Source organism: Physcomitrium patens, chromosome 6 (assembly GCF_059467195.1).
Source record: "Physcomitrium patens ecotype Gransden chromosome 6, ASM5946719v1, whole genome shotgun sequence".
Taxonomy (NCBI): domain Eukaryota; kingdom Viridiplantae; phylum Streptophyta; class Bryopsida; order Funariales; family Funariaceae; genus Physcomitrium; species Physcomitrium patens.
Window position 1 is genome coordinate 15,092,412 of NC_143415.1, and position 27,534 is coordinate 15,119,945.

The 27,534-nt window shown below is 37.2% G+C and overlaps 2 protein-coding genes and 2 long non-coding RNA genes across 7 annotated transcripts; all 4 read right to left on the minus strand.

The window, feature by feature from the left end:
• Positions 1 to 8,298: 8,298 nt before the first annotated feature.
• On the minus strand, positions 8,299 to 12,050 carry LOC112283822 (uncharacterized). 3 transcript variants are annotated; one of them, XM_090251405.1, is made up of 7 exons: positions 11,338 to 11,906; positions 10,713 to 10,817; positions 10,538 to 10,633; positions 10,218 to 10,424; positions 9,584 to 9,775; positions 8,924 to 9,436; positions 8,299 to 8,626 (listed from the first exon to the last, which is right to left on the minus strand). In XM_090251405.1, the coding sequence occupies exons 4-7, from the start codon at positions 10,422 to 10,424 to the stop codon at positions 8,405 to 8,407; spliced, it is 1,134 nt and encodes a 377-aa protein (XP_090107531.1). In that variant the 5' UTR covers positions 10,538 to 10,633; positions 10,713 to 10,817; positions 11,338 to 11,906; the 3' UTR covers positions 8,299 to 8,404. The 3 variants fall into 3 exon arrangements, with proteins under 3 accessions (XP_090107531.1, XP_024378811.2, XP_024378810.2); XM_024523043.3 differs by lacking the exon at positions 10,538 to 10,633 and having other exon boundaries at positions 10,218 to 10,406; positions 11,338 to 12,050; XM_024523042.3 differs by lacking the exon at positions 10,538 to 10,633 and having other exon boundaries at positions 11,338 to 11,951.
• A 175-nt stretch (positions 12,051 to 12,225) lies between these two features.
• On the minus strand, positions 12,226 to 13,785 carry LOC149989183 (uncharacterized). Its single transcript, XR_016503440.1, has 2 exons — positions 13,516 to 13,785; positions 12,226 to 12,583 (listed from the first exon to the last, which is right to left on the minus strand). It is a non-coding gene; the product is annotated as an uncharacterized LOC149989183 (long non-coding RNA).
• Positions 13,786 to 17,396: 3,611 nt separating this feature from the next.
• On the minus strand, positions 17,397 to 22,555 carry LOC112283677 (protein S-acyltransferase 21). Its single transcript, XM_090251406.1, has 9 exons — positions 22,340 to 22,555; positions 21,729 to 21,842; positions 21,029 to 21,421; positions 20,575 to 20,643; positions 20,281 to 20,352; positions 19,917 to 20,045; positions 19,457 to 19,537; positions 18,986 to 19,192; positions 17,397 to 18,785 (listed from the first exon to the last, which is right to left on the minus strand). The coding sequence occupies exons 1-9, from the start codon at positions 22,382 to 22,384 to the stop codon at positions 17,646 to 17,648; spliced, it is 2,250 nt and encodes a 749-aa protein (XP_090107532.1). The 5' UTR covers positions 22,385 to 22,555; the 3' UTR covers positions 17,397 to 17,645.
• On the minus strand, positions 22,483 to 23,500 carry LOC149989184 (uncharacterized). Of its 2 annotated transcripts, none has more exons than XR_016503442.1 (2): positions 23,350 to 23,500; positions 22,483 to 22,855 (listed from the first exon to the last, which is right to left on the minus strand). It is a non-coding gene; the product is annotated as an uncharacterized LOC149989184 (long non-coding RNA). The 2 variants fall into 2 exon arrangements; XR_016503441.1 differs by lacking the exon at positions 23,350 to 23,500 and adding an exon at positions 22,948 to 23,087.
• Between the last annotated feature and the right edge of the window lie 4,034 nt (positions 23,501 to 27,534).

Here is a 27,534-nt window from a genome sequence, read left to right on the forward strand (position 1 = left end):
TGCACCTATTTCTGAAAACGTAAAGACTTCAAGTGGCATTCCAAGTCAATATCAGGAGTATCAAGACGTTTTTGAGAAAAAGAATGCAGATATTCTTCCTGAGCATCGTCCATATGATTGTTCAATCGACCTCAAGGAAGGAACTCAGCCACCATTTGGACCAATTTACAGTTTATCGCAAGATGAGATGGCTGAACTCAAGACATATATTGACGAGAATTTAGCGAAGAATTTCATACGCCATTCAAAATCTCCAGCAGGAGCTCCAATTCTATTCGTAAAGAAAAAAGATGGATCTTTACGAATGTGTGTTGATTATCGAAGACTCAACAAGATCACAATCAAGAACAGGTATCCATTACCTTTGATATCAGGACTCCTTGACCAGTTGAATCAAGCTAAGATCTATACAAAAATAGATCTAAGAGGAGCATATAATCTAGTACGGATCAAAGAAGGAGATGAATGGAAGACTGCGTTTCGAACCAGGTATGGACATTTCGAATATAATGTCATGCCCTTTGGACTCACGAATGCACCAGATGCTTTTCAACATCTCATGAATGATGTATTTCGTGAATTCTTAGACAATTTTGTCGTCTGCTATCTAGACGATATCCTGATCTATTCCAAGAACGTCGAAGAACATGAAATACATGTTCGTCAAGTATTACAAAAACTTAGAGATGCAGGATTGTACGCCAAGATGGAAAAGTGTGTATTTCACACTACTCAAGTTGACTTTTTAGGATACATCATTTCAAATGATGGTCTCATGATGGATTCTAAGAAAGTCCAAACAATCGTGGATTGGAAGATTCCAAGGACAGTAAGAGATGTTCAATGTTTCTTGGGATTTGCCAATTACTATCGGATCTTCATCAAAGATTTCTCACGAGTTGTAGCTCCACTTACACGCTTGACTAGTAAAGATAAATTTCAATGGAATCAAGAAGCGGAAGCAGCATTTGAAGCCTTGAAGACATCGTTTGTCTCTGCACCAGTCTTATATCGTGTTGACTTTTCCAAGGCATTTTTTATGGAAACAGATGCATCAGATTTTGCCTTGGGTGCAGTTTTATCACAAATGGGAACAGATGACAAACTCCATCCGATAGCTTTTCATTCAAAAAAATTCTCAGCAGCCGAGATCAATTATGAGATCCACGATAAAGAACTTCTTGCAATCGTGGATTCCTTTCAAGAATGGCATCATTATCTAGAAGGCGCTTCTAGTCCAATCACTGTGTATACAGATCACAAGAACCTCGAGTATTTCATGTCAGCACGCGTGTTGAATCGTCGTCAAGCTCGTTGGAGTATGTCTTTGTCAAGATTCGAGTTCATTATCACTTATCGGCCAGGAAAACAACAAGGTTTATCCGATGCCCTATCTAGACGTTCTTATTTTGCACCAAAAGAAGGAGATGCAGCTTTTGAGCAACAAAGAACGGTCCTCTTGAAACCGGAGCAATTTCATCTCCGAGCAATGAAATCAACATTGACTGTTGATTCAACTTTTCTCAAGCAAATCCAGTCCAGTATGTCCTCAGACCCTCTTGTTTATGATATCGAGAATAATTCTTCCAAGTCTCATGATCCTTCTAAGTTTGAGTTCAAGAATAATCTATTATATTTTGAAGGACGCCTATATGTTCCAGAAGGAGAAGCACGTTTACGTGTTCTTCAAGCACGTCATGACTTTCCAGCAGTAGGGCACTTTGGATATAATAAGACTTTGGAACTCATATCAAGAGATTTTTGGTGGCCACAAATGTGGAAGTCAGTCAAAGACTTTGTACAATCATGTGATATTTGTTCAAGATCAAAAATTCCTCGTCATCGACCTTACGGACTTCTTCAGCCATTATCTATACCAGAACAACCATGGTCTTCTGTTTCTATGGATTTCATCACAGATCTTCCAAGCTCAAGATCTTATGATTCTATATTTGTGATAGTAGATCGTTTCACCAAGATGGCACATTTTGTGCCATGTACAAAATCTATCACAGGTGAAGAAACAGCTAAGCTTTTCATTGATAATATCTATCGCTATCATGGATTACCTAAAGATATCATATCGGATAGGGGAACTCAATTTGTGTCAAGATTTTGGAGGACCCTTTTCAAGATTTTAAAAGTGGACATAAAACTATCTTCGGCTTTTCATCCTCAAACTGATGGACAAACAGAGCGCGTAAACCAAGTCTTGGAGCAATATTTAAGGTGTACTATCAACTACCAACAAGATGATTGGACAACCCTTCTGCCATTGGCAGAGTTTGCTTATAATAATACGGTACATTCTTCCACGCAACAAACACCTTTCTTTGCCAATTATGGCTATCATCCACGACTTGATACTTTTGATTTTTCAAAAGTTGATAATCCTGCTGCAGAAGATATGGCAAATCGGTTGTCAGAGTTACATGCAATAATGAAGACACAATTGAAGGAAGCTCAAAAACGACAAAAGATAAACGCAGATCTATATCGTAAGGAGCAACCACAGATCAACGTTGGTGATAAGGTATGGCTACTTCGTCACAATATCAAGACTACTCGACCTTGTGACAAGTTGGACTATCGTAGGCTTGGCCCCTTTTCTGTTTCTGAACAGATCAACCCAGTTGCATATCGGTTACATCTACCAGAGTCAATGAAGATCCATCCTGTATTCCACGTATCTCTTCTTGAACCATATAAGACAGTGGATATACAAGGAAGAAGACAAATGCCACCGCCTCCTATAGAAGTAGATAATAATGAAGAATTTGAGGTGGAAGAGATATTAGACTCAAGGCGGCGCCAAAATAAGCTGGAATATCTTGTTCATTGGCGCGGATATGATATTAGTGAACGCACATGGGAGCCATCCAGGAATCTAGCAAATGCATCAACTAAAGTCAAAGTTTTTCATCAACGACATCCATCAAAACCAAGATGAAAATCTCTCTTATAAAAGAGACAAGATTGAGGCAAGATAACATTCAATTTCCTATCCTTGTTTGTAACTTCTTTGCATTTGTGACGCTAATTAGATGGAGAGCCAACAACCAGCAGATTCAACTCAAGAACCTTCGTTTGCTGACCTGTCGGACGAGACATTACGATTGTCACAACCTTCAAGACGACGCAATCGAGATGAAGATCTTCAAGAACGACATGTTCTTCCTCGAACAGATGGTGAGATACAACGCGTTTGGTATCACGATTTGGGAAGGGACTCCTGATGTTTGGTGATTTTGCTAGACATAGGAACAACTCCTGATGGTGTTCCGAATATTCTATTCGAAGGAAGTTATGAAGGCCTCAATAATGATCAAATAACTGGGTGGTCTTCCCGCCCTGGTATGGGACACTACCGATGGTTGAGAGGCCCTATCAATCATCTTCGAAGAGAACAGAGATCAGAGTATGTGGCGAATACAATTCGTCGCATCATAGATTTCCTCAACATATGATGACCGCTCCTCGTGGAACTCGTCTCTAGAAGGGGGGGTAATGTCACGGCCATAATCATGTAAGCTAATAATTACATATAGAAATAGGTAGAAGTAAGTAAAAGTAGATAAAAGTAAGTTAATTATATAATATTTAATATAGAAGCTTCCTAGAAACTTCCTAAACGCTACTTTGACTTCATAGGTGTCTTTAATTGACTTTTTGGATTAGAAACGTGGTCAACAAGTTGGCCATGTGCCACACATGTTGTTAGCTTGAAGATCAAGCTAACTATGTGGCCCACACGTAGAAAAACTTGCCTTGTAAGTCAAGGCATGTGTCCTACAAAGTCAACACATATTGGAGGTCCTATAGAACGTCGCCACGTAGCCCCTAGTTAGATAGTATATATAGAGACAAGAGTGAAGGCTTCTTCACTCTTGTCAACTCCTTTCTTGCTTCTAGTCCAGGTTCAAGAGTCTTTAGTTTCTTGTCTTGTGGCAATAGCCATTCCAGTTTCCTTTTAATATACCTACTTGTTTATATTTTGACTTATTATATCGAGATAGCCTTTTGGTGTATATTTTTCCTCATCGAGTCTTTGTCCTTGACACTCTTGTATTTGTAAACTCGATTTTGTTTCTAATAGAGACTTTAAGATCTTAAAGCTGTCTAAGACCTTAAATTTTTCTTATATAAAACATATATTTATTTTTTTAATCATATAGAAAAAAATAAATAAATAAACCTTATGTCTCTTCATTTAATATAATTATTATAGATCGATTAAATTTATTTTTTATAAAATTAATACCTTTGGTTGTATAAAAACTAATTATGGTTTCAATAAAATTGAAGTTTTTTTTACTACAAATATATCTTTTGAATAATTTAAACTTCATACTTTACTTTAAATTAAAAAGAATAAAATAAAAAGAATAATTATATTATTTTTTAATAATCGCTTAAAAATTAAAATTTTAAAATAATTAAATTCTTGATTGTCAATGTTTAGGCATATTTTTATTTATTTATTTATACCTTTAACATGAGTGTAATTTTTTTCTTTTTTTTCTTTCAGTTCAAAACTTTAATAATAAATTTAAATTTTACATCTTTGATGATTATTTTATTTTATTCTATAAAATAATTTCTACTATAAAACTAAATCTATAACTTTAATGAGTTATTGTTTTAGCAAATAAAACTTTCTTGGCCAGTTTTTAAAAATAATAAATATTTTATACATCTTTTTGAATATTTCTTAAAAAATAGAAACTTACCTTATTTATTTCTTTAATGACATATTTATTATTATTTCATAAATAAATCTTAAATCTAAATAATAGATTTTTATAACTCTAAATCTAATTTTGACTTTTAATCATGAGACAAATATCAAATTAATTTGTATACCATTCTTTATCAATTGTAATTTTAATAAATGCAAGTGTAAAGAAAATAATATTATTTTAATCATTTATATTTTTTATATTAGCTTGTTGCTTATAAAACTTCTTTTTACTTCTTTGAAATTATGATATTTTCTTCAATACAACATTCTATTGTAACTTTTATTTTTGGCAATATTATCATTTAGTATTATTTTTTAATGTAAAAGATTATTATTTTTATAATTATAGGAATTTTTTTTATTTACTCCTAATGCCACTCCTAAGATTATTTTAACATTTTTGTTGTGACACCATTGTTGTAATAGTTAAGGCATGACTATTTATGATACTAATTAGATTAGAGATCATGTTTCTAATGTCACTACTAAAATGCAATAGAATTTAGAAAGAAAATTATTTAGTATGATAACAATAATTTTGTCAATTTTTTTATTAAAAAAATTTGGTCAATCATTCCATTTAGTTTATGTTAATGTTATCAACTTCTTTTATTTGTACAATCGAACTCTTGTAAATCAAGTATAATAGACTCAAAGTATTTTTTATCTCATGTGTTACTTTAAGATCCTTATATTAGATCTTTGTGCTTTATGCCTTACTTGCAAGAAATTTTTTAGAAATACTCAGATGTAAATAAATTGCAATTAATGTCTTGAAGTCAATATTATTATAATTCCTTAAGTCTATTAGATATACAATTAATTTCACAAGAGTTTGTATATTTCACAAACAATCTTTTACATATCCTTAAGAAATTAAATATATATATATATATATATATATGTTTTTTTATACAAAAACATATTTTGTAGAATTTTTAAAAAAAATCATATTCTAATAACATTTCAATTTTAGAATTAAACTACAAAAAATAGAATAATTAAAGGATAATTAAATAAATTTAAAATTTTATTAATTATATTTACATATAAGATTTAGAAATGATTTAACATCTAATCATAAATAATAATAACTTAAAAAAAATATGAAAGATTTATATATTTATATTTCATTATAAATTCTTTTAAAAACTTCTAATATAAAATTTTAAACATTGTTGTTTTTAAAGATTTACAGAAAATAATAAAAACATATCAAAAAATAAGAAAATATTTAAAAAAACTTTAAAAATATTAATTTAAATTATTTCAAATTTTCTATATTATGCTAGTTATAAAAAAATCTAATAAACATATTTGGTCTTATTGTTATTGTTGTTGCTTGTTTCTTCTATTAATATTGACATAATAAAAAAAATTAAAATATAAATTTAATGTATGTTTATATATATATATATATATATATATATATAAGGTCTTCTATAATTCTTACCTATTATTTGATATGTGATCAATTTTGCCTTCCTTATGTAGTATCAAAGATATTATTATCTTTTGCTCTTATCTTACTTGAGGTTTAAATTTTATTTCGCTAATGTAAAAAAAATATATAATTTTATTAAAGTAATATATAAAAAATTAATAATTTCATATGGTTGATCAAAAATTCAAGTTATATAAAAACAAATCTTTAAAATTACTCAAATCTATCAAAGGCTAAATTCAAAGGTTTAAATTTTAACACCATGTATTATAGCATGAAAGAAATATACTTCTAAGATTGAAATTTAAAGATGTAAATTATGTGTGAACTTACAAACCAACTAAAGAGTATTAAAAAAACAAACATTTTAATTTAAACCTTTAATTTTTAATTTAGGTTCTCGTAATACAATTCTATAGTCTAATAATATGGACTTTGTAATGCAAATGCACCAATGATTACCCACGTTGTTAAGGACTATTTAACATATAGACACATTTCTTCTTGGGCCACATGATATCTTGGTTGGAGGTTACACTCATGATATGAGTCATCAATTAGCAAAATAGTATCAACTGTCTACATAACTAATAGTGTAATTTCTAATAAGAATTACATAAGCATATAAATACTCTTTTAACAAAATTCTATAGAATTTAAAATTTTCATGCACCGTTGTTCGAGGCCAATGGTAAGTACGCTGCAAGCTCGGTTTGTAGAGGGGTTTTGTTACAGGAGAAGAGTTTTAGCATTGAAGCCTGTGAGGGAGAGCTAAATGGAGGTCATTCTTCGATGTGGAACAGATCATGGAGAGTACGCTCATCTTGTTAGTTTTGGGAAAAATTCTCTGCTTCGTTCTTACACGTTCGTGGATCCCATTGTTATCAACTTCATGGGTTTTTGAAGGATTCAACCCCGTGAGCTTAGAGCATTCAGGGTTTGGCCACTGCAGGATTCAATTGCTGCTAATCCTCGAAGGGGCTTGAGGGTTCGTCGCCCACGATAAGCAGCGAAATTGTAATAGTACTCGGATTCAATCGTAGTAGGGTATTAAGCACTACGTTGATTGATTTGAATTAGAGGAAGGGTTTATGGTCTAAGCCGATCCTTAGTCCTCGAGAATCCCCTCATTCTCACCCATCAAAGTGATACAGGATGGTGTGTGTTTTTCCCTGTGGATGCATACACCTGATGACATAATCACCTAAGAAACAATCTCACATAGGGTTCTTCCAGTCTGTTGGTTAATTATCAACTGTTGCCATTTTCGTGTTTCTACATGTATTTTGATCTCGAGTAGCAGTAGACATTGTGAGCGAAGAAGCTAATGCCTGAGTGAATTAGACATTTTCATCTTCCTTTAGCAACTACCAATCTACATCTCAACCTCTGAACTTGGTTAAATTGTAAAATTTTACTTTTTTATGTATCAATTATGCTAAAAGGATAAAGTAACAAATATTATCAGCTAAACGAGGAATATTAGTCAAGGGGTGTAAATTTTGCGGGGCACCTCTGTACATGCAAATTTTCAATCCGTGTTGATGCTTCAATACCCATGAAGCTCCGAGAGAAAAAAAAATAAAGAAGAGGGTGTGGAATGAGGAGGAAGAAACAGACCCATACTTGACAGCTTAAAGTTATCATCGAATCAGGTGGTGCCTGCCATGAACAAACACCTTTGTTTCCGGATTTTTTTATTTCATGTAATGTTCCTTTCGAGGAACTGAAGTGTGGACTACTTACAGATCAGCCTCACTCTGTCTGGATGAGAGCCAGATATGAAAAAAGATACTGAAAGAGGAAATGAAGTGACCCAAATAAAAAATACAATGGCATGAATGCCTAGTAATTGGTGTCCTCGCTCTGCTCTCGGCATGTCTGGATTGAATGTGTTTCATATACTCACATTTTAATGTGCTCGGGTGTTTGCTACCAACCAATAATTTCCTTGACCACCTAGAACAAAGCTTAAGTTCCAGAAACCATGAAGAAACTAGTAATTGGTGCAAGCAGGTGGACTGGTCTGTAATTTTACCCTCTGTTTTAGAGTCGTATATTACATTAGATGGGCACCGATTAGTAGAAATTAGATCATTTTTCTGCCTGAGCATTTTCATTTTTTTTTTTTTTTTTTTTTAAAAGTTCCTACCATATGAATTGTTACGATAATGTACACTAGATAAGTACAAGAGAATCTCTAGGAAGCTCTGAAGTTTTCATATAGAACTAAACTTGTGTGGTCGAGCAGTACCTTCGGTGGCTTTTTTTGCTGAACCAAATCTGTGTGATCGAGTACCACCTTCTATTGCTGATGCTTCTTTGTAACCAAAGAAGCGTTGAATCCTTTCTCGAATGTGCTTGAAGCTATGTTTTCTCCTCATTTCATTTTTCATGGATGGACTCACCTGCGTTGCATACTCTGGCAGTGGTGCGGGAACCTAACACATGAATTATAACATGAACAAAAAATCAGGAATGTCGCACTGAGAAGTGATGAGGTCAAAGTAACCCCTACATAATCTGGCATCCAGCTCTGCAAGTTAGTGCAACCTTACACCAAATTAGATTGCCCTATCAGCGGGATGAAGTCTTTATAGGCATATTTCTTAGACGACTTCCTTTCGTCTCAAGCGATCCCCCAAAGGACCACCTCACTTACCTTACTAGAACGCAATTTTCAGTTCGACCATGGCAGTGTCATACTCTAAGCAGTTAAAGAGGTACATGGAGGTTACCAGTGCTAGTTCGGGATAAACTTCATTGAGTCTTTCGTTCGTCTTTTCGTTACGAAGACTCTTTACACTTTCGAACATGTCCGAGGTATTATCGACACTGCGGAAATGAATAAGGCTCTTCGATAATGCTCCATCCTCTTTCCTGGAATACACATTTTGAACAAGCTCGGCAGTATGTTTCGCCCGCACAGGCTGCTCTTCATTTGTACGATTGTCATTGTGTACATCAATATGTGTCATTTCTACACTTTTTGAGGTATTTTTGGTCGATTCTAAATCCGTTGCCAACCCATTTTCGTCATGCATTCTCTTGCCTGCAGCTTCCGCCTCGGAACTTTCATTGATGACTTTATCTCTTAGGCAGGCTGCCTCTGTTCGTGCCTTTACAGTTGGTAAAGTCGAAGTTATATCTTCAGGTCCCTGAAACAGTTCTCCAGTTGCCAAGTCCTCTGTCACCCCCCTCAGCTCTTCTGTATCGTTTTCTTTAGATGGAGAATTTTCAACAGGAGGAACCTGTATCAGAAAATTCCAACATCGAATTCTAATTAGACCACACGAGCATTCTGAAAGCTGTGCATTTTCGAATAGCCAAAAATTACAGAAGGGTACAAACAAATCCTACACAATGAAATTTCTAATAAGTTGTTGCAGTTCTGGTACCTTAAGTTTCTTATCATTGGTAGAAACATCTTGGGGGTTCTCATTCTCTTGCAATTGACTGCAATAATTCTTATACAAAGAGAGCCTCATATTCTCGGAATCTTCTCGGTGGTCGCACTCCGTACATTTTGCCCCAAATTGACTGGAAGATAATCGCCTTGATGAGAAAGCTTTCTCAAGGTACATACTATGCTGAAAAGCATTAATAAAAAAAACCACAAGCAAATCGAGCATTTGTCAGTTCATGGATGTATGACATAGACGAACTCTTACTTCAATTGCATCCCATTTCTCCTGACATAGAATTCATTTCAAAATTTCGACAATGGACATTTTTGTAATATGATGCGAAGCCCAGAGTCCCTCAGTTCCTCGTATTAGACATGGCTTCTTGAAGTGAAGTTACACGAGCTGAAAGAAAACTCCGATTGAATGCTAGCGAAAAAAATTCCTCTTCTTCACTACCTCCCAATTTGCGGTCATCATCAATCCTTTAAGAAGCTAAGACAAGATTATCATCGAATAATAAGAGTAGGAAATCAAAATATGGTTGGGCATTTGAGGTTTACTTCAGTAAACCTAAAGTAATGGAAAATTAAGATCACAAATGAGCTCGTTATTCTCATATTATTACCTGGCCGATTCGTATTTCCAGCCTTTGAATACGTTCTACTAATGTGCCTTTTGCCTCTGCTTCTAACAAAACGGTCTTCGCTGGCCGACATCGCCTCTCTAAGCTTGAAGGAGTGCTAGGAGAACTAAATATCGAAGACGGTGACGTTGGCGACCGCAAATCTACAGCGAGGCCCTTTGGATTGTAATCCTGCTCCAGAACAGCCATCTGGCAAGATATCAAGATCTTTGTCACGTGAAAAACTTCATAACGAAATAGAAGGCTGTTTGAAGTGGCAGAGAAAATCGTCACAACTACAAACTACCAAACGGTTAACCTACCTTGCTGTCTTTAACAAATTCACAGCTACATGATTTTCGAAGGGATCAGTTCCACATGCTTGCAAGACATCCACTGCCCCAAAATTGGTCTGAACCCTGAACATCAACGTTTGTGTAAAAATGTATAAACTCACGACCAGAAAATTGAGACAATGAGGATGAAAGATGATATTACATGTTGCTCTAACTGGTGAAGGCGCTCCAACAAGGGAATTCCCATGGCTTCAGCGTACACAGACTCTTGCTTTGTTCTGTCGACGCCCTCGTTTCCCACATAAATCTGTTTACAAGTGACACCAAAGCTGACTTGCAATTAGTACTCAGGTTAGCTTGATTCGTCGAAAAATTGGCATGACAAAGGGAGAAAAGGAATTGAGATTTGACTGTGTTTCCACCATCCTCTCCTCCTCAGTTGGATTAATCACAAGCTGAAGTCTCCGGGACAACTATGTGTTGAAGAATCAAGCATCACAGAATCTGCGAGCGCTCGAGGGTTGATGTATTTGTAAAGCCAGGGAGCAAAAAGAAAGAAACATGACGAATGCCTTAGAATCATCGGAGGGCAAGTTGTGCAAGATAGCTCTGGGTTTGTAGCTATTTAGAAACATGTGAGAAATATGATGCTGCCCCATAGCCAGTTCATAGTGCTTGCGTTCCAACAAATAATTCATACTGATGTAAAGCCATGCGTCCAAATAGAAGGTAATCTCTAATAATCTCTGAGGATAGTTCTTATCCTCAAAGAAATCCATGATTAATTTGGCAAGAAATCAAACTTCAATTTCAGATCCAGCACATACCCTTCTTTTCCTCGATCGGGGAGATAATTCACTTCCAGTATCAATCCTACCATAAACAGTCGCCATTCAGTCAATCACGGAAGAAGCCTCCGAAGAGTGGCGTGAAAGGTCAAGATATCCGTGTTGTCAGAAGAAATTAATATCGCCTCATGTTTATGTCGGTACAAACATATTTGCTCAAAAAAATCCTCCAACACAAAGAAGCAGACTAAGATGGCTGCGCACATGGTTATTGAACCATGCTCTTTCGTGAATCCAAATGGACGGCTTCGATTTTTCAACCCCTAACACTATGCACTGTTTCTCTTCAATTCCTCAAACCTTCACATCTATATCTGCAGCCAACTAAAGACGCCAGCGTCTTGTCTCCAGTGCACCCGGCCATTTGGCAGTCCAACGTACATCTTGGGACAAACTCGGCTTCGACATGCACGAGGCCTTCGTTGAATACTTACAATATAATCGCCATTTCCTCACAAGAGACACATAAAGGTTCGAAATCTGCTCCTCCAACTAATGAAAACTACATCGGTGTAAAGTAGCGATGTCTCGCGACTGCAAGCTCAAACAGGACATGGCCCTGTGTCACCGCGATGATCAGGTTATAAAAGGTTGTCATCATGACTACTTCTTTGCTTATCTTCGCGATTTCAAAAATCAATTCCAACACGTTTAGACGAGAAGATCCCCCCACCCCACACCACATTGCCAACGCACAGTGAAATGCTAGGTCGGTCCAAAAGCGAGAGCCTCATGCAGCCAGCAACCAGGCCCGCCTGTACTGGGAAAGCTAAAGCGGGACCACAATTCTCAGTCCACCTTAAGTCTAGGCGCATCACCGGATCCCAGGGAACCAAGCTAGCAATAGACTCAACAACATAGCCTCTACCAGGTCCTCTAATTCTTACCTTAAAGAGAGTTTCTCGAAGTTTTTTGTAAAAAGAATCGATCAAAATTCAAACCATTCCATCCTGAAGCTCAATACAATCGATATTCTCTTTTCATCAATTTCACATTGGCATATTGAGCTTGAGATTGATTACCGCAGTCCACGATGGCGTGCACACCAGTAAAATTTCGTGGTCGCAATTGACTACTGACAGATGGTAGAGTCGTCGTCGACGGCCGCCATCGTCCATGATATGAAAATCGTTGCTCTCAGTGGCGAAACTTGTGGACGTCGTCATGCACTGAATGATCGTTGTCGCATTTGCTCCTATTTCAGCGATGCAATTTATTTTGTCACCTGAGCCCACAAACAATGGTAAGAATCACTTCTACAGGTGGCTCCCACACGTTCCATGTGTTCGGCACGTAGGATCCCTTGCTTTCCACATTTCTGGGCCAACTGGACGACACTTTGCATGTGTGCCATTACTGATACAGTACTCCCTGAGGAACTGGTCTTGGGTTTCAAGGAATTTCTCTATGCATAGTAATGAGAGCAATGTGGTCCTTAGGAATGCCAGAAAAGGCATCTCAAGTTGGATGTTGGATGTAGACGAAGAGAATACATTGCTGAGAGCTGATGCTTTCAGACGGCTACAGAAGGCTGAGCACGCCACCAAGTCTACTCATGAAGATTAACTTCTCGAATTGTCACTCGATGTGAACAGTAATATTATATAACTCTCTGACATGGGCATGCTCTCAAGAAGACAAAGATAGCAAGACGGGACACTAGCATGAGCTGTTCTGACTGAAATGACGTAGGAAGGGAGATGGTGCCAGCGGATGGGAACTGTTGAAGCAAGGAGTTCAACTCTTTCAGCGATGATCGGCTGGACATGGCTCCGTCGCTCAACAAGAAATCTGGGAGTGCAAACTTGTGAGGACATCTAACGGAACGCTTCTTCAATTTTGGTATACTGTGTGTGGCCAATTCAAAACCCCTTCAAAACATCTGAAATTTAGAGCACTGGTGGAGAGTCTGGGCAACCTCAAAAAAAGAAAAAGAAAAAGAAAAAAAGTGTAGGATTTAAGATACAGATTCAAATCTTTAGATGCAACAAATTAAAGACATCTTCAACAACTTCGAATGATGTGTAGTCAAAGTGCTGTCAGTGGCTTGACTGCTCTAATTTTCATCAAAACTTGTATACTGTGGCAAGTCTGAGTCCATGCCCGTCTCTCTCTTTCAACAGAAAGAACTGGCATCATGAAGTAGCTCGAACTCACCTGTGAGATCTCTCACTTCACACCACGACATCTCTAGTGCACGATGTACACTAAGCAAGACTTCAACGCCACCAGTGCTCCGACAGCAAATTTCTTGATTAATTCCTCTCTTCGAACGCGATGAAAACAGATTGTTGACGAAATTTGAGTAATTTTGAAACCACTAAAAAGTTTCCGAATCGGAACGGAGGATAATTACATATCCGTTTCAGTCGCGCTAGCTCTCTCAAAATCGTTGTCAATGATGCAATTACCGCATTGTTTGTAGTAGGCTTAACTGTTGGCACTTGTTTAGTTTTAGAGGAGCTTGTCGATACCAGCAGATACCGAATGAGGACAAACGGTAGTTTAGGACGGGATTCCGAGAGGTCCAAGGAATCATGATCTGCCCATTGTTTTAGTCATCGTATGGTGCGTAAGTTCCTGAATAATCTTGTCTGTTGAAGCTGTAAATTCTGGAATTGTTATTTGACCTGAACATGGTGCTCAGGAGAAGACAATGTTAACCATGTGGTCCAGGGCATGGTGGATTGTGGAGCGCTACACCAGCATCATTTCCTGAAAGGGATGAATAGTATCATTTGTTGGACAAGAGTAACCCAGATACTGGATTAAATAGGTTAAAATGGTGAAAAGGTTCCTGCGAAGGCTGACGTGGATATACTCTTCGAGCCTATAATAGTATTCATTCAGTTTTAGATCAGACGCAGTCAGACAACTGGATGCGCAGGTGCCAAGGTGAAAGTGGAATGCAACAATCAGAGGAAAAAATGGAGTGGTTGGCATGACCAATACAACCATGCATATATGCATATATTTCCAGGACTACGAATTTCGTGGCGTTAGGCAGCAATGGATATCAAGCGAAAATCGTATCAAGCCTGCACACCACTTGCGCCACACCTACCAATGTGAGTGGAGGCTTGGCCGAAACAAATCTCGTTTTCAAAGAGAAGTCCGAAGATGAAATGAACCTGATAGTGGGGCCCTCCGCACGCGAGCAATCTGCGAAGAAGGCTACTCGTGCAGTATTTTAGAAGAACCTAAAGAAAAGCGTCGAAACAAAGGATTCAAGTAGCCCTTCCCTCCCTGCTGTGTCAGGATTGTGGTACTCTCCTTCCAAAAACCAACACGGCACGTCTCCTCCTTACTGAGAATTGTGATGACCGCCATAAGCTTCGTGAACACGGTCATGGATCTACATATGAAGGCGATTGGAGGCCTACAAGTGAGCGTCCTAACTGTAAAGCTCATGACGAGATTCCTCACCCAAGAGGAAGGCTTACACTATAAGAACCACTCCCCACCCTATTTTTATTAGTCTCCTCCACCTGCATATCACAGTGTATATCATGACATCCCTTCTCCTCATCAATCTTTGCCCTTGGAATCCCCTCCCTGCAGCAACACAAGGGAAATCCATCTCTTCGTCACTATTCATTCTCTCCTCGAGTTGCGTATCATCACCAATCTAGTCTGTACACCTCCTACTTCTATCCCGCCCTCTACGCCACTAAAATCATAAGCACAAGTCCCCTACACCTCACTATCACGATTACAAAGCACCCTCAAAGCAGTGTTGCCCTCCTATTTATCAAAATATCAATGCTGACACTGCAGCAAAAGCAGCACCACCTCAGCTCAATGACAGTCCACCGCAGGGACTCTGCAATCATATCAAAACTTAGATATCGAATGCTGTGTAAACTAGTACAGCAAACTTAGTGTCCAAGTATGTGGATGCATATATAGAAAAAAAACAAAAACACACACTCTCGCGCGCACGTGCGTACACACTCAAACATGTCTACAGCTTGAGACACACTTATACCTTGCAGTGTGGTCGTTTATATAGAAAATCGGAGGCAATCAGGACTTTTCAGCTTCGTCCTGCATCCGAATCTGGACCTGGATGTAAATGATTAGAGAAAAGATGCCAGCGAGATTCTAAAAGCTTTGTATAATATTTGTATAAATGTTAAATAAATGATGCAATATTTTATTCAAAAGAATCACGATACCCCATAGAAAAAGGTTTATTTTCAATCTGTTTGTTGATTGAAGCGAAGGAAATCTAAGATTCAATACAACTATCCTTCAGATACATGCCGGACACACAGAATACGAATCTGATTTAAATAGACGAACAGTTTCAAATTCTGGGCAACGATTTCAAAACCGAGGTAATAAAGCTGCACAAACCAATCGGGGTCCATGTATTCAAAAGGAACCGCGAACCTATACAAGGTGTTCTATTTTAAACGAGTACCTCCGATTGTGAAAGTACATGTGAAGATTCGAAACCAGATTTACGACTCTCTAGCATCGGATTTCAATCGTCTAACTTGACAAAAGCACACAATTCCCCTGAACAACATCACCTACGCACAATCAGCTGGCACCTAGCAAAGTGGGCTCCATGGATTGAGTTGAATACACACCTGACTTCGTCAACGGCACCTTTGTTACTCTACACAACTCGGCATAATCGTTGTTCTAATAACAGAAACCGTTCCACAGCTCTTCATCATATGCATGAAATCTTAACACTCCACAGGACAAACGAAACAGAGCACGAGGCCCTCATCAGTACCAAGGATTCTTCTGTTACTGTACTTCCATCTTCAACGGGTTCAGTTTGAAATTCTGCTCCATCGAATCCCGTAAATAACGAATTGTCACTCTTCATCCGCACACGCATTTCCTCCTTTCAGCTTCGTCAAACTGCGAAAGCATTTAACACCTTCAGTCTTGTTGAGACTAAGCCGGCAAGCATGAATCTCAACGTGAGAACACGAATCGGCATTGCTCTGCTTTAGTTACGAATTTTTTTGTGATGCGGCAACTTATAACGTTGAGAAATTGGCTTTGGTACGCTGTCCATACGGCGCCACGAATCGTCCGGTGTCTGATATGACGGATTTCAATGGTGATGCGGTGTGAATAGAGATGTTTCTAGTACTAATATTGTGCATAACCAATATGAACACAATATAGGGATGACATGGTCTCCTGAAAACATACATTTATATGATTGTATCTCAAAAGTAATTAAATATGGGTACAATCCTATCTAAAAGTATTTAAAAGTATGTGAGCTACGATAACCTTTAAATGGTTAAAACACACACACACACACACACACACATATATATATATATATATATATACATACATACATATTAAATCAATTGAGTTTTAGAATTTTATTTACAAATTTTCAAAAAAGAATACTCATTGTTTTACTGTATGACATCTTAAAACTAATATATAAAGTGATTTGAATATTCGAAAAAAAGTTATGAGATTTATACAAGACATATAGATGAAAAAAGAAATTTATTATAAATATAACCATATACTCTAATTTCCAAAATTTTAAAAATGTAATATATATATATATATATATATATATACATACATATCCTTTGAAGCGTTAAGTCAAACTATTTGCTGATTAAAAGAGAGAAAAGCGATACTGTAAATGAAACTAAGATGAAGTTTAATAGTATTAAAACTTTAAGATCTATTTTACGCATGTGGTTTTGCACAATCCAATCATATGTGACAAACGCAATGTTTTCCTCTATCACGAAGCAATTTGAGGTCAAGCTGAATCCAATAACTGTATTGAAATCTGAGTAATGGGAAAAGAAGGGGAGGTTTATCACTGCACCTTCATGCAGCTACTTGGCTTAGTACAAAACATGGATTGACCAGGTGTCTTTAAGCTTGTAATCTATTCGGCTGAGTTTAAGTGTTTATTGTTGAAGCATCAGCAATAGTCTCTACAGAATAGAGATGGACTTCACGATCTATGATTGTATCAAATTATCAACCATGCAAGTTCGAATTTTCATGCCATGCAATACGTGAGTAAATGACGCAGAAACCGTAGCCTGAGGTTTGAGTCCCATTTTCAGTGACCAAAGCAGGGATGGCGACAGAGTGCAACATCTCCACTGCTGATGAAAACATAACAGCGTTTGCTGTTGGTCAAGACGTGTTCTCATGAGTACGTAACATCTCTGATACAAAGGTATCAATGCTGGCTATGCGATATCAACAAGCTAACTTGAGGTGTACACATGAGAAACATACGGTTGAATGGCTGGTTAGGGCCTTTTTCATTAGAGTCGAAAGTCTGAGGGAGGATTCGGTCGGGAACCGCGTGAAGGTCTCAGGTTTTCTGGAATACCAGATCTCTGTCTTTTATTCGACTCCCCAATAGGCATGAGTGGGCTGCTAAAAAAGATGGAGATGGAACCACTTGTTTGCGAGTTTCTTTTCTGTCGAGAATTGCTAGCAAGTCTTTGAGCAGGGTGCAAACCAACAGATGAATTCGGTGTGAAAAACGGGTCCCCCTCTCGACGTGCAAGGTCTGCGTCCGATGCCGATGACGGTGACAACGATGGAGCTCTTCTGATTTGATGCCCAGATACTACCGAGGTGCTTATTCCTCGACCCTTGAACTGGATAGCCCTTAATGGAGAGCTTTCTGATCTATATCGACTAACTTGTCTACCCCCAAAACTGGATCCACTTTTAGAACCTGCAAAAGGGAGCTGGGTGTTTCTGTTGAAGAACTTCTTTCCCTTCCTTGGTTGTCCCATGTCATCTGTGGTCTCTCCCGCAGAAGCATCGTAACCATCACTGAGAGTGGATCCTATAGGCCGAGAAAGGTTGGAGTGTGCGACTTTGACAGCTCTACTGCCAGAAGGATCCTCAGTATTGAACACAGTTGGCAACTGCGAGACTGTACTTACCGCGTGTCGATCAGTAGGAGAAGACTTGGATGATGAATCAAGTCCCGTAGAAGCCACATCAGTTAATATTTGGCTGCCTGAGCTTTTCATATCCACTCCCAAGTTCTTTTCCCACGATGCGAGAATGTCTGGCTCTCTGCCCGTGCGTATCCGTGGAAGTTCCGACTTATATGGAGATAAGGACATAAAGCCTTTGCTATCTTCAGCCTTTCTCTGTGGTGCAAGTCGAATACCAAGTTCACTGCTTAATATACTACGTTCACTGCTGTTACTGCTGGAGCTACAATCTGACACTGCCAGCCCTTTCATAACAGGATTCGGAACCGTTCGTAAGACAGATGAAGCTTTTCTCGCATTGGCTGCTGCCCGTGCAGCCTGCTCTTTGTTCAGCTTCGCAAGTCTCCAAGCACTGATCCTCACATTCTCAGGCTTGCCCTTTTGCGAAATATTCGGCTGTTCAAGGTGCAAAGTTGTGCCAGATACTGGAGGTGGAATCATTTCGTCCTGTAAACAATCGAGACTTAATTAAACACGTTTCTCATTAAGAAAGGCACTCTAAATTTCTCATTGGTTATTTCCAAGGTTCAAAATTAAACTTTCCTAACTGTTCTACTACATTAAAACGTCCTCGTAAATAGCATCATTTCAACCAACAAACCAAGACAGGGCAACTTCAGAGAACAAACTTTTAATAAACCATTTACCTGACGCTCTACAAATATGCGCGGGGACGTACACCAACCACCCTGCTGTTGAAGTCCTAATGACCTTGGTATAGGGAGTTCTAGTGAGCTTGTTCTGCTCATATCAGGAACTGTTGAGTTGCTGGTAGATGAGGTTACCTCATCTTCAACTAGTGGCCCTTCCGGTTGTGCTCGCATGGCGACCACATACTCGTATGTAGTAATGCCCTGATAGAATATCAAATAAATCTTAGGAAAATATACAGCCTCATTCATGAAGTTCTTTAAGAGCGGAAGAGAGATGACCATTCCAGTAAACTTCATACTTAAGAGCTCTAATTCATTGAATCAACCAACGCTGGAAAAAAGAATGCATTACCTGTAAATCATCATACTAGACTTTTGTTATATGGATACTTCACCCTATGATAAGTCATATTCAAGGATATACAAACTGGAACCGTCAAAATGAAAACTAGCAACCTAAATTACCTTCTTAATGAGGATGAGGTGAAAAAAGAAGAGTTCACCCAAAGGAATACACGCCAACAAGGCCACTCCAGTGCATACAGCCTGCATCCAAATACATAGGGGTCTCAATTACCTCGAACACATGTAAAATTCTCTTCCTTGAACATTCGAATTGCGGCAGTAAAATAAAATACAAAGGTACAGAAGTTCTTGTAGAACCGATAGAAATGTATTTAGCTAAATAGCATTTAGGATCAAAGCATTTTACCAAGGGATGTGTTGTGTTGACTGCAATGCGTCTGTAGTTCTCATGGTTTAGAAGCACATTCACATTGAACAGACAGTAATACTTGAGCTACGAGCGTGAAAAAGTTCAACTGCAACTCCTTGAAAATATACAACTTTTATGGTAACCAACATTGACATGGTTAATTCTCCTATTTGAACCCAAACTAAAAACAACCATGCATAGAGAATATACCACTACAGAGGCAAACGGGGCCCTTGTAAATCCGTTCCCAAGTTTCTCCATTATTTGACCCTCAATATTTCGCCTATCCACAAAGCAGCGCACAAGCACTGCTGTTCCAACTATCCCGTGCACAATAAGCTGCACACATATTTTTCAAAAATTGACTCAGTTTTTAAAAATTAAAATCAAAAAATAAATAAGACAAAATAAAAATTTATGAGAGGAATTTCAAACCTCCTCTTAAGAACAGAACGATGAATGTTATGCACTAATTTGCAATAAAAAGAACTATTACGGGAGGTATAAAAATATGCCCTTCCATGTTGGAGCGTGCTTCAAACAGATTAAGCACACTAAAAGCACAAATATTTACCAGCGTCAAGGTGGTGGACATCAGCGCCACAAACGTCTTGTAGTTATTCTTCCCAATGCAATTATTTAACCACTACACAATCAAACAGAAAAATACATTGAATTTCCATCCCAAAATAGAAGACTAGAGTACATCAAACAATTATCCAATCGATCAAAAGATGTACAGCCAGATTTCAACATTATGTGGAAATTTCTGGGTACTAACAATCTGTACAACTCAGAATTATGTTGCACCTTAAAAAGCTAAGGTTTCAGTCATTCCAGCTACGTGTGCATTAAAACTGGAACTTACTCGACAATGATGATCGAAACCAGCCACGCACTTGTCGCAGCTTCGACAATGTTTGCTAAACTTGTGCACCTGTCAAACACATTTTCTCACTGAAATCAAACGCCAGTCTTATACAGAGTAGCCAGCACTACGCCAAGCCCTGTAATTGGGGGTATTGTAACCTAGTTTCATTCCCCTTCGCTATAATATATCTTCATGAAACATCAAATTTCCCGCTCAAGATGCTTGTCTTGAGCACAACACCCGTCTCGACCTTCAACAGGTCCATCGTATCAAAGTACGCTAATCACTTTTAAATTAAAGCTGAGATGTTGTATAAAAGATTATTTTAAAAACTCGATACTAGTAGCTCCTCAACTACGCTCGAATTTACCAACATTTCAATGTGCAAAGTTTACACGTCCTACAATCTATTCCACAAGCCGTTCAACAAGTTTGAAAATCAAAAACTTACCTCAGCTTTACATAGTGTGCAAATTAATATCTCGTTTTCCGCTTCAGGCTGTTGCGAGTCAGAGGATCTACAACAGTCATCAGAAGCAAGCATCCAACCAAATAGCAGACCACAGAGACCGGCACAGCTGCACTTCCTTGGCGACCTGTGCGTCTGCGCCTCTCCTTCTTCCATGGAGACATCCTTATGTTCGTTTTCTTTCACGGATGGGGCCATAGATGGAGGGTTCGATGTGTGGAGGGAAGAGCCATTACCGGAAGGTTCTGGAACAATTTCCAACGACTCCGGTGTATCCTTAACATATTGCTTTCTGTGCTTTTGGCTGATAATTACGCCAGGATCAGCAGGATCAATTGCTGTACATCGAACGTACAACACAAACACTACAAAAGCCTGCGAACAAACATGGCCAGTGTAAGTCCCCCGTAGGATGGACATTCAATAGAAGTAAGAAAATAAATGGATTATACTATTAGGTACACTACATTACTGACCTACTTAATCGCAAAAACGTGGCAGTAACTTACTTATTGACCTAGTATATGGTTAGATGCAAAAAAGACGCGATCCTAAAAGCACCATGTCGGAGCATTAGGCAGCTTAATAAATCCACATTAGCTTATTCAGTGACTGCAATAAACGATACTGAGTCGAAAGCAGCAGCCTCAGCGTGCGCAACATGAGATAGTGAAAACCTTACCAAAGGAGAGTAAACTGCATAAGCAGCAATTACTAACCCATTTAACCATAAAAATGGGGCTATAAATATATAGTAGGCGATAGCAAGAAGAAAGTAGAGCGTGATTGCCGCCACCTGAGATCCACAAATTAAGACAGGATAAGAATTTGAAATGACAGGACTAAAGTAAACACGAGTGCCTTTCCTCACCTGAGCAATTTCCAAAATTCAGATTTTTATCACTCAATTGTGGTTCTAGAGTGGTTTGTGAATCTTGATTTCAGTACTGCAAGTGCAGAGAGAGACTACAAACAATACATTCAGCAATACATTCAGCAATTCAGTTCACTGTGCTTCACGAAAATAAAATTGCTTCACTCAGTGTAATTGCGCCCATAAAGTTGCTTGTACCTAAGTGAAACTGCGCAATTACACTGAAACTTAATATTCACCTATGCTAGAGCTGCTACGTTTACTAGCCTCTAACTTCAATGGAGAAACAACCCCGAAGAGAACAGGCAGCTATGGGAATTCACAGAGACAAGGTGAAGTTGAGAACAGAATAATTTCCTTAAAATAAAATAAGTACTACTTTCATGCTACATCAATGTGCTCAAGCAACACGAGAGTACCTGAAGAGAGTGAGCAGGAAGCTGCCAGCCATGGCGTCGCACCATGACTATAGACGAGGAAAGCGCGTGCTGTGCATGCACGCGACCCCAATCCCACAATCATTCAAAGAAAATCTCACACTTCATGAGGAATAAATGCTACATCCGAAAACGCTCTTTCTCTTCCAAGAATTCCTATGCACGGTAGTTCCTGCTACCGCTATACATGGTAACTAGAGAATTGTGGGAGGGCTTCCGCAATCCCGAATGCAAAGGTTGGCCTGTCTGATAATATCGTGTACAAGCCGATGATTTCAGCCCCGTCTAAATTAAAGACCCTATCACATCTCCACTGGCACGACTCCTCCATCGCCTTGTTGACGCTCTAATTCTTCGAACTCCTGCAATCTCTAACTCTGCAGTATCGTCTCAGTGCCGTTGATTGGTCCGAAACACTCTCCACAACATGATATCGCTGGCGACTACCACTCCGGCAAAACCCTTCACTCCTTTGCACATCTCGCTCTCTCCGTCTCCCTTACACACACTCACAAACACGATCACGTCACATGGAAATAATGATAATTTTAATAAAAATCACCACCCGAACTAATCACTTCACTGCTTACCCCACCGCTCCAACGATGCTTCCTGGAAATGCTTTAAAACCTCAACTTCTGCGACACCCATTTGAGCTGAGTATCTTGCTACTCTCTCTATCAACAGCAGCTCCCAAACAACTGTTTCTTCTATTCATTCTTGATGTATGGCCGCAACTAAGGACCAATCGACTCATCCCACGCTCAAGTAATTGTGCATCACTTGGCCACTTCTACAAAAAAAAAAAAAAAAAAAAAAAGAAAAAGAAAAAAAAAAAAAAAACAGAAGCTTCGCCTCATCACGGCTATCCAAAGCTCCCCGCACCTTCCCCTCAGACCATGACCTACACTATACTCCCGCTATGAAGTTCAAGCACCCGCACGCGCAGCAGCAGCTGTGGCGCTGCACAATCCCAAATCCTGCACTCTCACCTGGGCCGCGTGCCATGTGTGATGTGAGAGTGAGGGCAGATTCTGTCGCCCATCTCGATGCAACATGAGAAAAACACAAACCGAAAAGTCGTTCCCAACATGACTACAAAGTCTCTCAGAATCCAATTGTAAGATGTGGGTCTTCGGTCTACCCTACGCTAGGTCTCATAAGATCCACCATCTCCACAATCAGTCCAAATCCGGGACACATAACAACAACAACAACAACACAAGGAGGTGCTCTTCGCTGGATGTGAGAGAGAGGTTGCTGTTCATCAAGCAGGGGATCCGCAATCAATTAGCCTCCGCACTCTGATTGACACACGCGAACCTTTTTAAGACTTTCTTTTGGGGAGATTCTATTTAATATTACTTTAAGAAAAGCGAAAGATCGGGGATTAATGTCTGGTACACTATGTCTAGGATCCAATTTGCATGATGTCGTTTCTTAAAATAATTGGAGCCCAAACGGGAACTTAATTAATGGCAGTCGTCGGAGTAGTAGTAGTAGAATAGAGGGGGATGATCACCGATGCATGGACGTGACAATAGACTTGGTCCTTTGACGGAAATTTCATCGCCCCTGCCCGTTTTGTAGCTGCCCGGTTCTGGCTGTCCGTTTGTATCTGCCCGGGTTATAGCTGCCCCTTGTGCACTGTGCATCAGGTGGAAGGTCCTACGTTCATTCACTATATTTTTCATTCATCCCCTCTGCGGAACCGTTCCAACTCAGAATCTCCCTTTCGGCAATTCCATTCTCCTGGCAAAGACTTTCTCGGCCCCTTGCATATTTTACTGCCTTTTTCCCATCATACCTGATCAATCACTGCCTCACACATTTTCTTCATGTGTATATTTGACACAAAAAAGTGGTTGTACAGTTGGGGGAGGGGGGGGGGGAGGGGATGGAAATGAGATTGGCAAGTAGGGTTTCTAAGTTGTGGATGGTTGTGGGAGAAGGAATTCATTCTACTGAAAACGACTTGTTACTGTACAAATTTTTTTGGAATATTCACTTTATTTTTGTTCACAGTGATGGGTGATGGTGGCGCATGAGGTCATTATAGGGGAAGTCTTTGGGATAGTGATTCAAATAAGGTTTTGCCAATATTGACAAGAAAAGGACTTTAAATGCTTCAATTCCTATGCCCATACCATCTTTTTAGGTAAGAAAATTATAATATTGATTAGAAAAGAAATGATCTTGACTCTTAAAAAATATTGCGAATTATATACCTTGTATTAAGCCAATTACTTTCTCTTGAAAGTAAGTTTGTACAACATTATATACATAACCAAGTCTTTGATAATGAGATGTTGGCAAAATTTATTTATATATTTATTTTTAATATTTAGCATGAGAGTATATATGTATATATATATATATATATATATATATATAAAACATGTATTATTATAAAATAAAAGTAGGTTATATGTATTGGAATATATGAAAAGAAGATTATTTATCATTTTATTCACATTTTAAATTATTCATTATTTTAAAGTTTTTAAAATAAAATAAAAATATTATTAATCTTAGAATTAAATTAAAATTTTTAAGTAAATATTTCTATTTTTTAAAAATAAACATAAAATTATATATCTACATAGAATTCTTGTAAAAAAATAAATAAAATATTTTGATGTAATTATATATATATATATATATATATATAATTTAAATACTAAAAAATTATAAATTATTTTAGCTTTTATTCTTATTTTATCTTTTCTTTAAATAAAGTCATTATATTATCTATAATTCAAGTGACTATATTGTATTTGATTTATTAACTATTATAGTTGTAAAAAAATTAAAATACTAAGAGTAAAATAAAATATATTATTGAATGTTAAATTTTGGATTTCTTATGATAAATTAATAGATTATTTCTATTTAAACTTTAATATAGCTATATAATTAAGATATTACTATTCTAACATAGTTTTAAAATTAAGTGTATTATCTTCATACCTTATACTTATTCATATATTAAAAATAATCTTTATTGTTAATCTTATATATGTTAATCTTTAAATGTAACTTAGTTTTAATTTTTATTTTTTATAGATTTTTAAGACATATATCAAAATCTTTATTTATATCAAAAAATATTTATATTAGTTTTTATATTACAGAAGTCTTGTATAAAGGCTACAAAATTGCATCTACTTTAAAAAGTGATATATGTATATATATATATATATATATATTTATGATTATTTATATTTAAAAACTATTTATTTCTGTTAATTTCAATAAAATAAATAATTTTATTCATTATTAATTTTTTCAATAATTATATATTATATACATAAATATATCTATATATTTTTTAAAAATTCATATATATATATATATTAAAGATAAACCACATTTATATAAATCATTAGAATACCATAGACAATCAAATTATTATGTTAATTTTAAAAGCTTCTATTTAAATATATATTTTTTGTAGAAAATTATAAAAATCAAACTAAAAATCTTAAATTCTAAGACATTATTTTAGAACTACAAATATTTTTGTATGTTTGTATTATTTTGTGCAATAAAGTAGCTGGAAATATATATATTTTAATTATAATTATTGATTATACTAATATCTAGATTAATAAGAATTAAAGCATTAAATAATGAATTCACATAATTAAAGATGTGATAATATAATCCAGAATGGGATCTAGGAACATCTTTGCAAAGATTGGACTCTCTCATGAATTGCTCAATTTATCTTAGCTTGTACAAGTATCTGGTTTATTAACAATTCACCTTCACAATCTTTCTACATAACACACTAAATTTTATAGAGATAAAAATACAATATAATATAAAATTTTCATAAAAAGAGTTTTATCAATTTACATAATTATGCAAAAAAAATATATAAGAATCGATGGAATTCTAATTTACTTTGAGGCATCAATGTCAAGGACAAGAACTCGATGAAAAAGTAATTCAGACAAGTGAGCTTTCACTCAAAAAAAGATAACAAAATATAAATAAACAAGTATGTATATTGAAAGAGAAACTGGAATGGCTATTGCCAAAAGACAAAAAAATTAGAGACCCTTGAAACTAGACTGGAAGCAAGAAAGGAGTTGACAAGAGTGAAGAAGGCTTCACTCTTGTCTCTATATATACTATCTAACTAGAAGCTACGTGGCAACGTTCTATAGGACCTCTAATATGTGTTGACTTTGTAGGACACATGCCTTGACTTACAAGGCAAGTTTTTCTACGTGTGGGCCACATAGTTAGCTTGGTCTTCAAGCTAATAACATGTGTGGTACATGGCCAACTTGTTGACCACGTTTCTAATCCAAAAAGTCAATTAAAGATACCTATGAAGTCAAAGCAGCATCTATGAAGCTTCTACAAAGCTTTCATATCAAATACTATAGAATTAACTTACTTTTACCTACCCTTACTTACTTCTACATATTTGTATATGTAATTATGAGTATGTCCGTGACATTGCCCCCCCTTCTAGGGACGAGTTCCAAGAGGAGCCATCATCATATATTGAGGAAATCTATGATGCGATGAATTGTATTCGCCACATACTCTCATCTTTGTTCTCTTCGAAGATGAATGATAGCACCTCTCAACCATCGGTAGTATCCCATACCAAGGCGAGAAGACCACCCAGATATTTGATCGTTGTTGAGGCCTTCATAACTTCCTTTAAATAGAACATTTGGAACACCATCACGAGTTGTTCCTACCTCTAGCAAAATCACCAAACATCGAGAGTCCCTTTCTAAGTCGTGATACCAAACGCATTGTATCTCGCCATCTATTTGAGGAAGAACATGTCATTCTTGAAGATCTTCATCCTGATTGCATCATCTTAAAGGTTGTGATAATTGTAATGTCTCATCCCGCAGGTCAGCAAATAAAGGCTCTTAAGTCGAATCCGCTGGTTGTTAGTTTTCCATCTCCTAAGCGTCACAACTACAAAGTAGCTACAAACAAGGATTTAAAATAGAATGTTAACTTGCCTAGATGTTGTTTTTTTTATAAAGAAGGTTTTCATCTTGATTTTGATGGATGTCGTTGATGAAAAGCCTCCACTGCCTTTGCTGTATTTGCAAGATTCTTTATTGGCTCCCATGCACATTGACTAATATCATATCCACGCCAATGGACAAGATATTCCAATTTATTTCGGTGCCGCC

Excerpts from the sequence above, each read along its gene's own strand:
- LOC112283822 (XM_024523042.3), bottom strand. The coding sequence starts at position 11,403 with ATGGCGACTGTTTATGGTAGGATTGATACTGGAAGTGAATTATCTCCC. Across the intron at positions 10,818-11,337 it reads CCCGATCGAGGAAAAGAAGG|ATTTATGTGGGAAACGAGGG; the intron begins GTATGTGCTGGA and ends ACTTGTAAACAG. Across the intron at positions 9,437-9,583 it reads CCAATGATAAGAAACTTAAG|GTTCCTCCTGTTGAAAATTC; the intron begins GTACCAGAACTG and ends TTTCTGATACAG.
- LOC112283677 (XM_090251406.1), bottom strand. The coding sequence starts at position 22,384 with ATGGTGCGACGCCATGGCTGGCAGCTTCCTGCTCACTCTCTTCAG. Across the intron at positions 20,644-21,028 it reads GCACACTATGTAAAGCTGAG|GTGCACAAGTTTAGCAAACA; the intron begins GTAAGTTTTTGA and ends TGTGTTTGACAG. Across the intron at positions 18,786-18,985 it reads GCATATTTGTAGAGCGTCAG|GACGAAATGATTCCACCTCC; the intron begins GTAAATGGTTTA and ends GATTGTTTACAG.